Genomic DNA, 12,294 nt, shown 5'->3' on the forward strand with positions numbered 1-12,294 from the left:
GATTTCACGATAGACATGTATCATGACGGAGCTAGAACCTGCCTTGCTTGCTACTGTAGTACCTGGTTGCATTGCGTTTAGTTTGCACAGTCGTATTATCCTCTGTTGATCCCAGAAACCCCCACTATGAACCGGTTTATCGGCTTGTTCTGTGGACGCCACAGCAGAGAAACATACTTCGGTGAAGTGATGTCCGGGGCAGTCCGGGGTATAAGACAACGCAGTCAAGCTTTTCCTAATACTACTGTGTATGCATCCAATATTCCGAACCCCATTAGGCAGTTCCAATTGCAGTTTTCAAATTCATGACCTGAGTACCTTTTGTTTTCGCCCCGATCCCTGTCCGAATAGGATTCCCACCAATAATGCGTGATGCCACCCCCGCGCGCAACGCGAGGGATCGGCATCTTGTTTGTCTTTCTATGGACAGGAATGTCGCTACAAATTTATCCGAAGTCTTTGATCTGGGATCTTCCCCGCTCTACGTAGGTGATGATTGAAAGTATAAAGAGTAGTGTGTCTGGGCTGGTATTTCTCAATTATCATACGCCAAGCACCTTCTGGCTGATCGTTTGAAGTATACATTATGTTGACTTCGTTGTCTTTGGCTGCATTGGCATTCTTGCCTTCGGCGAATGCGCTCGTCAGGAAGGATGGTGTGGTATGTCAGATTGCTCTTCTGAAATTGACCGTGAACAATCTGATGTGGGAAACAGGGTCGATTGCCGGCATTGGGATGGAATAGCTGGAATGCCTTTGGTTGCGATGTCAATTCTACAAAGATCATGACTGCTGCCAATGAAATTGTCAATCTCGGTTTGAAGGACCTTGGATATGAATACGTTAATAGTGAGGCTCCTGCTACCCCAGAGAAGGGGCTATGTCTAATTGGACGTGTTGGATAGTTGACGACTGTTGGTCTGTCGAGAACACTCGCAATTCGACGACCCAGCGTATCATTCCTGATACGTCGAAATTTCCAGATGGAATATCTGGGATCGCTGATCAGGTGCATCAGTTGGGCTTGAAGGTTGGCATTTATAGCAGTGAGTGAGTCTCATCATACTCTAATGTCCTACATTAAAAAAACATCTTGTAGGTGCTGGCGAGACTACTTGTGCGGGGTACCCTGCTAGTCTGGGATACGAGCAGGTTGATGCAGAGGCATTTGCGGAATGGGGAATTGACTGTGAGTTATTTGTCGTCTCGAAATCCTTTCAGGAATTCTACTCATCCATTCTATAGACTTGAAGTATGATAACTGCGGCGTCCCAAGTAACTGGAAAGACCAATATGCCGCCTGTGTCCCTAGTAGCTCCACCGACGGTGCCAATGGAACTTGTCCTGACCTTTCTGACCCGGCGCCCGCTGGGTATGACTGGACTCAGTCTAAGACGTTCACTCGGTATACTGCAATGCGTGATGCCCTTTTGGCACAAAGTCGAACCATTCTATACTCCCTGTGTGACTGGGGCCAAGCCGACGTTAACACTTGGGGCAATGAGACTGGTAACTCGTGGCGCATGTCGGAAGATATCGGAGGTGGGTTCTTACCAATTATGAAAGTCGAGATGGACACAAGAAGCTAACTAGAGATCAATAGCGAATTGGGATCGCATCTCTCTAATTGCTAATGAAAACAGTTTCAAAATGAACTATGTTGGATTCTGGGGCCACCCGGATCCTGACATGCTTGAAGTTGGAAATGGAGATCTTACTGCAGAGGAGAATCGTGCTCACTTTGCCTTGTGGGCAATCATGAAGTCTCCACTGATTATTGGTACTGCAGTAAGTTTCAACACGAACAAGCCGAGTAGGTCGGTTATGTTAACAATAATCTAGCTCGACAGCATCAGCGATGCCAACTTAGCCATTCTAAAGAACAAGTACTTGATTGAATTCAACCAAGATCCCATCGTGGGCCGCTCAGCCCACCCATACAAATGGGGATACAACCCCGATTGGACCTTTGACTCCGATCACCCCGCTGAATACTGGTCCGGTCCTTCCTCGACGTTGAAGGGTACACTCGTGCTGATGTTGAATTCGGAGAATGTCACTTCTACCCGTACGGCGGTGTGGAAAGAGGTTCCGGAATTGAAGCACCATAATGCGTATCGGGTTATTGATGCTTGGAGTGGAAAGAATCTTGGCTGTGTTAAGAAGCAGTATAGTGCTTCGTTGGCGAGTCATGATGCTTCTGTGCTTGTGGTAAAGGAGGCTTGTTGAGAGGATGTTGAACTCTTTGGGGAAATGAGCTCCTGATGCTTCCAGGTTAACGAATGCTTACTTCCTTGAAGTATCGAGTTGTTTCTTGTTTTGAAACTAGTCAAGGATATCCCGATCTAGGCAGAGAACTCACGGGTTTGTTGGTCGAGATGCTGTTAGTGAAAGCCCTTCGAATTAATTGCTGTCTCACTCTCTGACAGCTGTAAATAATATCAAAATAAAAATGATGGATGTCATTGCCTCGCTGATTGTACAATTCCTGATTCGAGGGTGTTGCATATCCATAGAGATCAATGGATATCGTCCGTTCAGGCTCTCTCTTCTGGTCGGGGAGATCCATAACATAGCTCCGTGAACTACCACGTTCCGCCGAGTTGAGATTGGAGTAATGAACAAGTTATAGTTTAATTAGGATAAAAGAAGCTATAGTCTCTCATGACTTAAAATTTCGGTGGTCCTTCGAACCAATGTAACTAGAAAATTCACAATCCCAAATTCCGCTTTGCAATCTTCAATGCATCGCGCAAAACGCTCCAGCGGATCGCATTATTGGCACGCCACTTGAAGACTTGAAGTGGAACGGTTGGCCCGACATATACTTGATACGGGTGGTGCATTGCTAGTGGCCACATGTCTTCCAAGAGAGCTGATTGAGCCTCCAGGAATGCATACAATTCGCCCCATACCAGACTTCCAACAATGCGCATCTGCCCGATGTAGCCAGGTGACTCGTCTGGTCGGCTGGCGCCCTCTTCCGGGTCGAAATTCGGGTCGATTGCGAGGACGAAGCCGGAAAAGTCACCTGGAAGGAATTCGGATGTTGGGGCTCCATAGGTATCGGTTGTGTAAGATGCGAAGGAGGCGGAATCAACGGCGAGGAAGGCATTCGATTGTAGTTTCAAGAGTAATGGATTTTCCCTTTCCTTTCTATAGCCTTCAATTTCGGAATCGTCGTTGTTCATCATTTTGTTGAAATGTCTAGCTCGGTCATTAGCTTGGGTTCACTTGCGTTGCAGAGACGGATGGTAAACTATACTTTTTGGCGGCTTGAATGTCATTCTCAGCAAATCCAAGTTCCTTTCCATCTAACCAGTGAAATTTCAAATAAGGTTTGAGGACATCACTGCCAGCCTGGCCTGGACCCCAATCAGAGATGTGTGCTTCGAGTTTCTTGACGAATTCCGTCCACTCGGACTCGGATTGCCCATGAGTGAGACGATAAATCGCTAATCCACAGTCTTTAGGCTCATTATTCTCTTTTGCACGGCGAATAGCACCCAGGGGGTACGTCATCCAATACTCCTGCGGTATGGAGTCACTAGAATCTCCACGGAGCTCTCGTCGCACCTGGTTCTGGGCTTCAAGTTGATCCATTGCAGAGTCGCGATAGGATTCTCCGGAATTTTGGTTACGGCTGCCTCCACTTGCAGCACCGTTTATAATCCTTTGGATCATTATTTGGTGACTGATTGTCTTCAAGCGGCTGGAGTATACCTTGCCACGCGTGGACAAGTCTGCAACGTACATTTCCACTGGGCCGCTGCCATTCTTCGGAGCTGTATACCCTCTGTAGCCGTTCATAGGAATCATGATCCCGTAGTCTGCACGTACGGAAATTTCAAGCAACATGTGTAGCCTATCCATGATGTTCCATTGCGTTCCGTCGGCGAGCCCAATTCCTTCAACCAGGGGCCGATGGTCCAAAATGCCTTGCATCAAGGGAGCTCGCAAAGCATCAATGTGCCTCGTGACCCAGCTATGCGCATTCTGGGTCATCACCTTATATGAGTTGGTGATGTATATGGTCCAGCTATTCGCCACACTGATGAGTTCCTCGCCCTTCTCCGCTCGCTTCTGGTTGAGAAGCGTATCCAGCGTTTCCCAGTGCTCGTAAATCAGATTGAAAGTCTGGCGGAGATTGCTTCGGACTTGATTGGTGTTGAGATATTCAAACACCGCGACGACAGCCGAAAAATGCTGGCAGGCTATATCGAAGTTTTCCGGGAGATGCAGTCCGTTCTCCTGCCATCTTTGATCGCTCATTGGCACGATGCCTTCCCAAAGACGGGATTTGAGAAACTGGATATTTTTGCCGACTAGACAGAGCCGGTTACCGTCCTCCAATGAGCCAATTCGGCTCATGACACGGTTCATGATGGTTTCACTATCAGACCCTGGGGGCTGACTGCCCATTATAAAGGGAAGCTCATCTTGGGATAGCGTGCCAATGGAGGAGGGCCGGGTGCCATCGGGAAGTGGCTGCCCGAACATAAACCCAACAAAATGTGCAATAGTCTGCGGCTCCAGGATCCGATCGACTGGTAAATGGGAAAATTGACTCCATTAGCTGACTCCTGAAAGGAGAATTGAAAACGCGAACGCACCGATAGACAAGTCTGCTTGGGCCTGGATGTGAGGTCCACTGACCGGACTGCCGGTACCCCGCAGGTGGCTGTACATTGCGACTGCGCTATTGGTAGTTGAGATCTATTCAGAAAAAACAAATCGACCCCTAGGTGAGGAGAGAGATGGAGATGATGTCTCTTTAAAAACTTGAGCTCGGCGCCAAGGTTTCCGCCTCTAGGGGCAGCCCATTGAGAGCCGCATGAGACCCTGAGTGGCTAGTGTTGTTTTAGCGTGGATTGGGGACTCTAGATTGCCTCAAACGGGTTTGGCGTGGATCGCTGCCTGTCGCTTGGGCTTTGGTTGTCATTTATTGGGGGCGATTTCAAGCGGTCCACTCCGCGTCCGATCCAGTAAGATCTTGTGACGTTAGAGTAGCCTGGCAGCGCCGGATGGTGGGATAAACACACACTCAAGCTTTGATTAAACCCGTTTGATGGACCCTATTACTAAACAGGGGTTCCGGTACATATTTGACTATACTTGGAATATTTGTTTCCAAAGAGTGCCTAGTCTTCTGCTGACAATTATAGCAGTGTTTTGCTGCTCACTTATATTGAAACAAAACTACCTAGAGACGGAAAAGTCTAGCGGGAACATCTCTAGGTGCCATCAGGTTGTTCAGCCTCTCATCGGTGATCTGATAGAGTGCCGGGAGGCGACCGGTGACATCTTCACCTGCGATCATGGCACCGAGTAGCTCTCCAACAAGCCAGCACTTATCCATACCATAGCCATTGAACCCAACCGCAGCCCATTCCTTGTCACCCGGTCTTCCAGTTAACCTCTTACCAAGTCGGCCTACCATGGGCATTCCGTCTGGTGTAAATCCCATGATACCAGACCAAATTCGGCGTGGGTTAGATTTCAATGGCTCTCCAGTTGCTGACTTGAACGTGCCAGCCATCAAAGAGGTCAAATTTTGAGAGGGCAAAGTAGGAACAACGGTGTCATCGCTGACAAGAATCTCTTCTAGTCGTTGCTTCTCACCACCAAAGAAGAAATCACCCGTCTTTGCATTCTGCGTCATATAATAAAGACCGAAAGTAAAAGTGCCCGTGGCTGGATCAAACTTGGGCTCGTGGTAGATGCTCCATGAGTGGCGGGCGCCGTGATTTGGGAGGTTCGGAGCGATTGATTGGGTCGACATGGTGCCACGGAATGGGAAGATCTTTCCTCGAAGCTGTGGGATCAAGTGTGAAGTGTATGCGTTCGTGCAGTAGACCACTTGATCGGCGTAGACTACTCCGCGAGGCGTTTGCAATTTATGACGGTAGCTAGACTTCTCAGCCTCGTATGTGACGCTTGTCACGGGTGTATTGGTGTCAATTGAAAATCGTGATGGGTTCTCTTTGAGTAGTTTGGCGAAAAGTCCAGTGATAATGCGATAGGGCCATACTGCGCCCGCAGGTTGTTCGCAAGCCCCAGCAGATTCATTGAATTTGTATTTCTGAGCCAATTAGTTTTTGGAGATAGATGTACTTAGGTGTGGAACTCACAGCTTTAGCTTCTTCGGCGGAAAGAATCTTGAATTGATCTGAGAGTTCGGGGCAAGCTGCCGAGAACTGGCGGAGAGAGTCCTTAAAGTGTTCAAAAGTCGCTGGTTCAAGGAAGTTCATGACTTTCTGGACTTTGCGAACTTCCGATGCATCTCGAAGATCGTCGTCTAGCGTAGACACAAATTCATGGAATCTCTCGAGATTGCGAAATGAGAATCGTGTTACCTCCGCAGCCTTTTCAGCTCCAAATAAACTCGCAACTGCTGCAAAGTCGACAGCTGCAGGAGAGACCAAGTGTCCACCGTTACGACCAGTGGCGCCACTTGTCAATGCACGGGCCTCGAAGAGAGCAATCCGCTTATTGCGGAGCTTGGGGTTGCTCAGAAGAGTTCGCGAGACACTGCAGCCAGTGATTCCCGAGCCAATGATGGCAATGTCGACTTCTGTTGGAAGCTGTGGTGACTGGATTGTGGAAATAGCATGAGCGGGCTCTTGCCAGAATGCGACGGATGGCCCCTTACGAGGGAGGCCGGGGTCTTGGGTCACCAACGACACAATCTGCTCGTGGACCGCCTTACGCTTGTCGTCAATAACCATAATGAAGGTCTATAAGTGAAAGTATCTTTCTCGTCAAGTGATGTTGGGTAATGAGCCTTGAGGAACTTTGTCTAATCGACGGGCATTGGGAATCAAGCTGGTACTTATAGGGTCGAGATGGGATAATACCACAAGTAGTCGTTATATGCGTTGACCAATAGGCAACTGTTACTTGAAGATAAGTATCATTGATCTCCCCGGGTTCGCGTAGATAGGCCTCGATTAGGTATATCTATCGCAGCCCCGCACATTCCCCATGCTCTGCCGACGCATTAACCCTTGCACCAAGACTGCCTATTTGGGCATGTCCACCCGAGTATGTGGAGGCAAACTGGGATCCTATCTTAACATACCCCTCGTTCAGCAGTATGGTTGATAATTAATCATGTGAAATGGAGACATTACCAGGCTAGTTAAAATATTGAAGAGAAGCTAATCTTTTTTTTGCAACTATGTAATGTGTTCCTGATAACATGCTCGTTTCTTCTCATGCGCGCATCTACCTTCTCTTTTCGCACAATCTACACCCGAATAGTAGAAAAAGCTAATCATCTAGTGAACCCCTATCCACTTCCGGATGGCGTTATCCGAAAGAAGATCCCTGCGTTGATCAAGCACAATAGTCAACCCATATATATATATACTGTACTTTCACGGCACGTCCGAGTAGAGTGTCACTGTCGAGATTGCAGTATGCGCCGATCGACCAACACGAGTGACCCACTCCAATCGCGGGCGCATCCAAATGCAGACCCAGCCATGATCTTGGCACGAGGGGTTTAACTATGACCCGACTCTCCAATCTTTTTACAAAGTAAATTTATTTTGATAGTGGGATAGTCTAGGATAATTTTAATAATGCCCTGCGTCAAAGTCTTGAAGATCTTGATTAAACCTGAGGCTCTTACTGTGCCCACCCAGGAACATAATTTGCGGAGGCCCTCAAAGTCTGTTCTCTTTTCTAAGATGAGGATCTCTGGAACTTTGATAACATACTTTCTTGATTGTCTCATCAAGCCCCAGTTGTTTCATAAAATGTGAAATAATAAAATTTGGCTCGCATCGAGGAGGCAGAGTTGATATAAGGCTGTCAGGGGCCTGGTTCATCATTTATGAAATTCCAAAAAAAATGTCATAGTCTTCTGAACAAACAACCCCCAGGCGGCTGCCCTCGTCGACTCAGGTCCAATGCATTGAAGTATGAGGGCTACAGGGGTACCCGTTATTGCACTCCGTGTCCGTTGTTGTGCAACAGTGATACTATGGCCCCCACTATACAGGACTGTAGTTCCCGTCCGCTAACCAACTAACCGTTGTACCTTTCGTGAGTCATAGTTTATTATAACTAACTTATCAACGAAGTAGAATGGAGAATCACTTCGTCTTGTATGAGCTTTCGTTAGATCGCCCTTATCATACTCAGCTTCTAATTCCCAGCGCCCTATGGAAATAAGGCTATACCTATGCACATCACAAACTTGAAACCATCGCGATTCATGTGGGTACATGTATGACCTGAAATGGCCCCTTTCTTGATTCATCATTTACTCTGTGACTCATTACAATATTATAGTTATAAATCCGCCGAAATACCCTGACGCATGAAAATACTGTTTCGATAATCGCTCGCCTTCAAAGTCTCCGCACTCCTGACCCAGTGGACGCCAACACCATGACATCAAAATGGCAAGCCATACATCTTCTCCATGGAGTCCGAGCCATAGTTGGTGGTCAAGGCCCCCCTGTGATTCTCATTCCAGGCTGGCCACAAACAGCAGAGGCGTTTAGCGACATCTTCGAGCCCCTTTCAAAACAGTATCAGTTCTTCGCTCTCGATCCCCCAGGCTTGGGCGATTCACCTGCTCCCCTCAATGGTTATGATACCGCCAACGTGAGCAAAGTCATGGCCGAAGCTGTTCACGATCATTTGAAAGATAAATCGTACCATCTGGTTGGCCACGATGTGGGTGGATGGATTGCTTATCCCTGGGCTGCTCAATTCCAATCGAAAATCAAATCGCTCAGTATACTGGACGCATCGGTGCCGGGTTTCTTGCCCAAGTTTGAGTTTCCATTGTCTCGCCAAACCAACTTGCGTCTTTGGCAATTCTCATTCAATGCGCTTCCTGAATTACCCGAAATCCTGACGACTGGCCGCGAGCGGGAGCTACTCACCTGGTTCTTCAATTTGAAGACCGTTCATCCCGGTGGTTTGCCTAAAGATCAATTTGAACGCTATATCCAAGCGTATTCAAGACCGGGAGCGATGAGTCGGGGGTTCGAGTATTACAGAGCTTTTGAAACAAGCGCGAAACAGAATTTGGAATTTACAAAGACACCACTCGATATCCCTGTCTTGGCTTTAGGTGGTGCTAGCTCGGTCGGTTCGGGCATGATTCAGTTGGTCCAGAACTTTGCGACTAAAGTTTCCGGTGGAGCTATTGAGGATTGTGGGCATTTTCTCCCTGAAGAACAACCATCTGCTGTGGCACAGAGGCTGCTGGAGTTTTTAGAGGCAAATGAAACGGACTAAAATTCCCTTGGACACACATTCCAACATCTATATAGATACGGAATTAGATAATAGCATGAGGGTGTCACGCTACTAGAGGTTAAAAGAGTACACGGAGAGGCAAACAATGGTAGTACTGTATCATAAGAAGTTAAGACATTGTGGAGGAATCAGCTAGAAAACATTCTTTTTAGGGCGGCACTTAGCTGGTCCTTCCGGTACTTCTTAGTTCCCTTTAAATCACGACCGACTATCGGAGCGATAATTTACACAATAAAGAACAATAGTGTCAAAATGGAATGATGATACACGGTCATATTTTCTCTCCTTAGCCATCTTCGAATCGTGAAGCACAGGCCATCGGGGCTGAGTTCTCCCCCGATCGACCTTCTTTCCCGTCGGCTGCCCCGTTTTCAGTCGATGCGGTCGCTTTGAGTTAGCGCCACATTTGATGGCCGCGCAATCCGATGACTATGACAGCGGGAAGTCACAGAATCGGTGAGAAGCTTAACACTCGGGATACGAGTTGATGTATTGTGGTTGAATGGGCGACTTCAATAATCCGATGTGAGACACCTATTAATCAAGATTCCCCTACAACGACAAAGCAATTGTACTTCAGCACAGACTTTCAACTGATCTCGCGTGATTCTTTGCCGGTTAACTCGACCAGGGCGTCCAGGTTCCAACCAATTTGATATCCACCCGCTTTCAGTTCCCCCAATGACGTGGTTTATCTCCGACTCGTGCAGCCGTTTCCGTCGCAATACTCCACCGAACTGGGGCCAGCCCCTCCGATCGCAGTCGAAGCTGTGTATTATCTGAATCCGTTAGACGGAAATGATTGGGTCGTCCTTCTTTGTTATTTGGCTGGAAAGGCCTACTTGGCCCCATATAGCTATCTTTCCCCCCTTCTATTCGGGGGCTCCGACCACAAATCTTGTTGGCGGTTTCATGGAAATCCTGGGGACTCATTTACGTCAATTTTGACCTCCTTGACTACGATTCAACACATATCTCAGTCTTTATTTTCGATTAAAAGACTTTCAAAAGCCCTTTCAAAACGCTATATATCTTTCTGTTTATTTTCATCATGAATGCTCCACAATGAACTGGCTTCCTCGCTTTGCATTTCCAGGTCGCGGCTCCCGGGAGGCAGGTTCCAACACCGGTCGCGGGCGGCTATTCGTGTATTTGGCTTTGACGGCGATCGCATTGCTACTTTCCTATCAGCTAGTTCTGAGTCGCGAGTCGTTGAGTTCTGTGTCGAGATGGGCTGTGGGTAAAGGCTTGACACTTGCCGTCAACCATGCAGAGTCCAATGGAAATCAGACGTCGGAGGGGAAGCCCGAAGCGCATCTAGTGTCGCAGAAGCCTCGCGAAAAAGAGCTTGTGCTTGCTGCTATGAGTTACAGTAACATGTCTTGGGTGCAGGAGAATGTGCCAAATTGGTATACTAATATCTATCGCGCTGATGTGCCTCCTGGTGAGGCTGCTTTGACTGTGCCGATGAATAAAGGCAACGAGGCAATGGTTTTCTTGACGTACGTCTACTTTATTTTGATGCGATCTGATGGTTAAAAGCTGACAATCTATCTTAGTTATATCATCGATCGCTACGACAGCCTCCCCGATGTATCAGTTTTCATGCATGGAGGTCGATACCAGTGGCACAACGACAACCCACTATACGGTATGTACCTCGATATTCGGTTATACTCTACAGCATCGAATAGAAATACCTGACCCGCTTGCAGACTCAGTCATCTCAATTAACGACCTCCAACTCGATTACGTCCGTGAAACTGGCTTCGTCAACCTCCGCTGCTCCTGGGTCGTCGGTTGCCCCGTCGAACTCGAACCAGCCCGCTATTTCCGTGAAAAGCTCGAAGACAATGGTCATCCCACCGCCGTCGAATACCCACATCGTTTCATGGAATTATTCCCCGGCGAGGAACTACCCGAACTCGTGGGCACGGCTTGCTGTAGCCAATTTGCGATATCGCGGGAGAAAATCCATGAGCGGGGCATTGAGGATTATCAGAGGGCTCGTCAGTTCTTGATTGAGACGCGTTTGGCGTCGGAGATTAGTGGGCGGGTCTTTGAATATGTTTGGCACAGTACGATTGTCCCCTTTCTTCATGACGATATTCTTGAAATCAAAAAGTTCAAGGGTGTTTGAGTGACTAGTGCTGACTTTATGTTCGTGCAGTTATGTTTGGCAAACCAGCGCTAAATTGCCCGGATGTTCGAGAGTGTTACTGCCGAACGTATGGATATTGTAATATGACCGACGACGACCTGCAGAGACAGTGGGTGTGGCGTGGCTTGGTTCTGCCTGAAGGCTGGCCCAATGTCGACCCGAACGCAGGATTGCAAAAAAGAGACGAGATACCCTCGGTGGAATACTGGAGGAAATAACGCAGAGGCAACGCTGGATGGGGCCCGGATGGTTGAAGATACCCAAATACATAAGATTGAATATGCGGCTACAGTCTGGTTACGGAACCTAATGAATAAAAGATTCAATAGCTAATTAGCTACCTTGCATAAGCTTTTCACTTGGAATCTTCCACATGACCAAAGGTCCAAATAGCTCCCCTGGCTTTGGCCAAGCCATGCGTACACACGCTCCCCTTTTGCCTAAGCAAAGTAATATTGCGGCCAGGCATTCAGTCGTGGCCTTATTCTGCCCCTTTTCAATTTCTGACCATCTTCAACGCTCTTCTCCTCCCTTTATATTCCGCTGTCATGACTCAATGTTGATCCTGGAGTCTCAAGCCGAGTAAGGCATTATCCAAGGACGCACAATCTAAGAATACGTGCTCATGGTGCCTCATGGATCACTTGGACCGGAAATGTGCCCTTATTGTCGGATCCCGTCAAGTATTCAATGAAAAAAGAATGGGAGATGTGAGCGGGATACTGGAGGAGTCGTGCCGTCATCATCGGCAAGAGAAGCTTGATGTGAGCGAGCTGTGACTCTCGCCAGCGCAGCGCGTCCTAAAAGTCTTCTGCATAGGCAACGTCGTATTGGCGGGAAAGCGTCAATGT

The 12,294-nt window shown here is 47.9% G+C and overlaps 5 protein-coding genes across 5 annotated transcripts; 3 read left to right on the top strand and 2 right to left on the bottom strand.

Annotated features, from left to right (window-relative positions):
* Positions 1-586: 586 nt before the first annotated feature.
* N7496_004408 (glycoside hydrolase family 27 protein) lies at positions 587-2,229 on the top strand (the record flags this gene model as incomplete). Its single annotated transcript, XM_056697339.1, has 7 exons — positions 587-661; positions 717-849; positions 906-1,046; positions 1,100-1,189; positions 1,246-1,542; positions 1,604-1,788; positions 1,843-2,229. The coding sequence occupies 7 exons, from the start codon at positions 587-589 to the stop codon at positions 2,227-2,229; spliced, it is 1,308 nt and encodes a 435-aa protein (XP_056559551.1).
* A 482-nt stretch (positions 2,230-2,711) lies between these two features.
* N7496_004409 (uncharacterized protein) lies at positions 2,712-4,689 on the bottom strand (the record flags this gene model as incomplete). Its single annotated transcript, XM_056697340.1, has 3 exons — positions 2,712-3,207; positions 3,266-4,547; positions 4,614-4,689. The coding sequence occupies 3 exons, from the start codon at positions 4,687-4,689 to the stop codon at positions 2,712-2,714; spliced, it is 1,854 nt and encodes a 617-aa protein (XP_056559552.1).
* Positions 4,690-5,203: 514 nt separating this feature from the next.
* Positions 5,204-6,728, bottom strand: N7496_004410 (NAD(P)/FAD-dependent oxidoreductase; the record flags this gene model as incomplete). The annotated part of the gene is made up of 2 exons (XM_056697341.1): positions 5,204-6,082; positions 6,132-6,728. The coding sequence occupies 2 exons, from the start codon at positions 6,726-6,728 to the stop codon at positions 5,204-5,206; spliced, it is 1,476 nt and encodes a 491-aa protein (XP_056559553.1).
* A 1,672-nt stretch (positions 6,729-8,400) lies between these two features.
* N7496_004411 (alpha/beta fold hydrolase) lies at positions 8,401-9,261 on the top strand (the record flags this gene model as incomplete). Its single annotated transcript, XM_056697342.1, has 1 exon — positions 8,401-9,261. One exon carries the CDS (start codon positions 8,401-8,403, stop codon positions 9,259-9,261), a length of 861 nt encoding a protein of 286 aa, XP_056559554.1.
* A 1,086-nt stretch (positions 9,262-10,347) lies between these two features.
* Positions 10,348-11,661, top strand: N7496_004412 (DUF3431 domain-containing protein; the record flags this gene model as incomplete). The annotated part of the gene is made up of 4 exons (XM_056697343.1): positions 10,348-10,784; positions 10,842-10,933; positions 10,998-11,360; positions 11,453-11,661. The coding sequence occupies 4 exons, from the start codon at positions 10,348-10,350 to the stop codon at positions 11,659-11,661; spliced, it is 1,101 nt and encodes a 366-aa protein (XP_056559555.1).
* Positions 11,662-12,294: the final 633 nt, after the last annotated feature.

The sequence above is a fragment of the Penicillium cataractarum genome (assembly GCF_028827025.1).
Source record: "Penicillium cataractarum strain IBT 29864 chromosome Unknown utg000002l, whole genome shotgun sequence".
Lineage (NCBI taxonomy): Eukaryota > Fungi > Ascomycota > Eurotiomycetes > Eurotiales > Aspergillaceae > Penicillium > Penicillium cataractarum.